Here is a 1,166-nt window from a genome sequence, read left to right on the forward strand (position 1 = left end):
AGTTTAAACGTCATTAAGTGTCATTCACGCAGTGTTTTATAATTTGCAGGGATAATTTAGGTTGATAAAAGATCCAGGGGCCCGGCCTCAGTCCGCGGTCTTGAGTTGAACAGTCATCCGACATCAGAGCGAGTGAGTCGGTGTGAACAGCAGAGCCCTGCTGCACATCATGGGCGATAGTAGAGGTGAGACGGTTTTGATTTTTAATGCACATTTGTGAAGTAACACATGTGAAATGTACACTTAAAAAGCTGTAAACTTAGATTTTAATATGATTGCTTCAAGGTTATGATATTCATGAGAACCATGTATGATGTTCGTTGCCACTGTTTTTGTATATTACTAGAGTAGTGAAGTTATGATTAATACTCTTCCAGTTTGTAGACCTTGGTTTAGCAGTGTTTCATGAATGTTTTGTTAGTTTAGAAAGTTGAAAGTTTAGGTAGCTTGGTTTCAGTATCAGTTTCTTTAACTTTGCATGTATGTAAAATATATAGTTTTTCCCCCCCTTGAAATATTTAACAATAGCTCAACATCTTTTAAAATGATTGGCCACTCTGAATAAACGTATAATATTTACCTCTGTCCTCACAGATTCTCATAGTCCAGACAGCTCATCCGTTTCCTCGCCACCATCAGGTCAGCGTTCGCCCCCGTTGGGCCCTTCAGCCGCCGCCATGACTTCCCTGCCACCCATCACTTCGGCCGTGAACAGTCCCATCAGCAGCATGGGCTCACCTTTCTCAGTCATCAGCTCCTCTCTGGGTTCTCCTTGCCTTCCTGGAACTCCCTCGGTAGGCTACGGCCCCATCAGCAGCCCACAGGTGAGCACTTCCATGATAACACTTCTGGTTTTCCTCCGGACTCGACTCCCTATATTTCACCAATAGACCTGTATGTGCGCTACGAGACAAACAGTCCAGCTTGTTTGGTTTCCAGTTCTGCCATCAGGAGTTGAGTTAAGTATTTCTATTAATCAAAGAAGCTTGAAAAAAAATCATGGTCTCAACAAAACTATTAAGAAGCACAAATGTTTTCAGCATTTAGCCTATAATAAGAAATGTTTCTCAAGCAGCAAATCAGCGTATTAAGAATGATTTCTTGAAGGATCATGTGACTCTGAAGAGAAGACTGGAGTAATGATGCTGAAAATTCAGCTTTGCATC

At 41.8% G+C, this 1,166-nt stretch overlaps 1 protein-coding gene across 1 annotated transcript; it reads left to right on the forward strand.

Moving 5' to 3' along the window:
• The first annotated feature begins 34 nt into the window (after nucleotides 1-34).
• Nucleotides 35-963, forward strand: LOC107576837 (retinoic acid receptor RXR-beta-A-like). The gene is made up of 2 exons (XM_016262965.1): nucleotides 35-185; nucleotides 595-963. The coding sequence occupies exons 1-2, from the start codon at nucleotides 170-172 to the stop codon at nucleotides 888-890; spliced, it is 312 nt and encodes a 103-aa protein (XP_016118451.1). The 5' UTR covers nucleotides 35-169; the 3' UTR covers nucleotides 891-963.
• Nucleotides 964-1,166: the final 203 nt, after the last annotated feature.

This window comes from Sinocyclocheilus grahami, unplaced genomic scaffold (genome assembly GCF_001515645.1).
Source record: "Sinocyclocheilus grahami isolate Dianchi unplaced genomic scaffold, SAMN03320097.WGS_v1.1 scaffold4436.1, whole genome shotgun sequence".
NCBI classification, from domain to species: domain Eukaryota; kingdom Metazoa; phylum Chordata; class Actinopteri; order Cypriniformes; family Cyprinidae; genus Sinocyclocheilus; species Sinocyclocheilus grahami.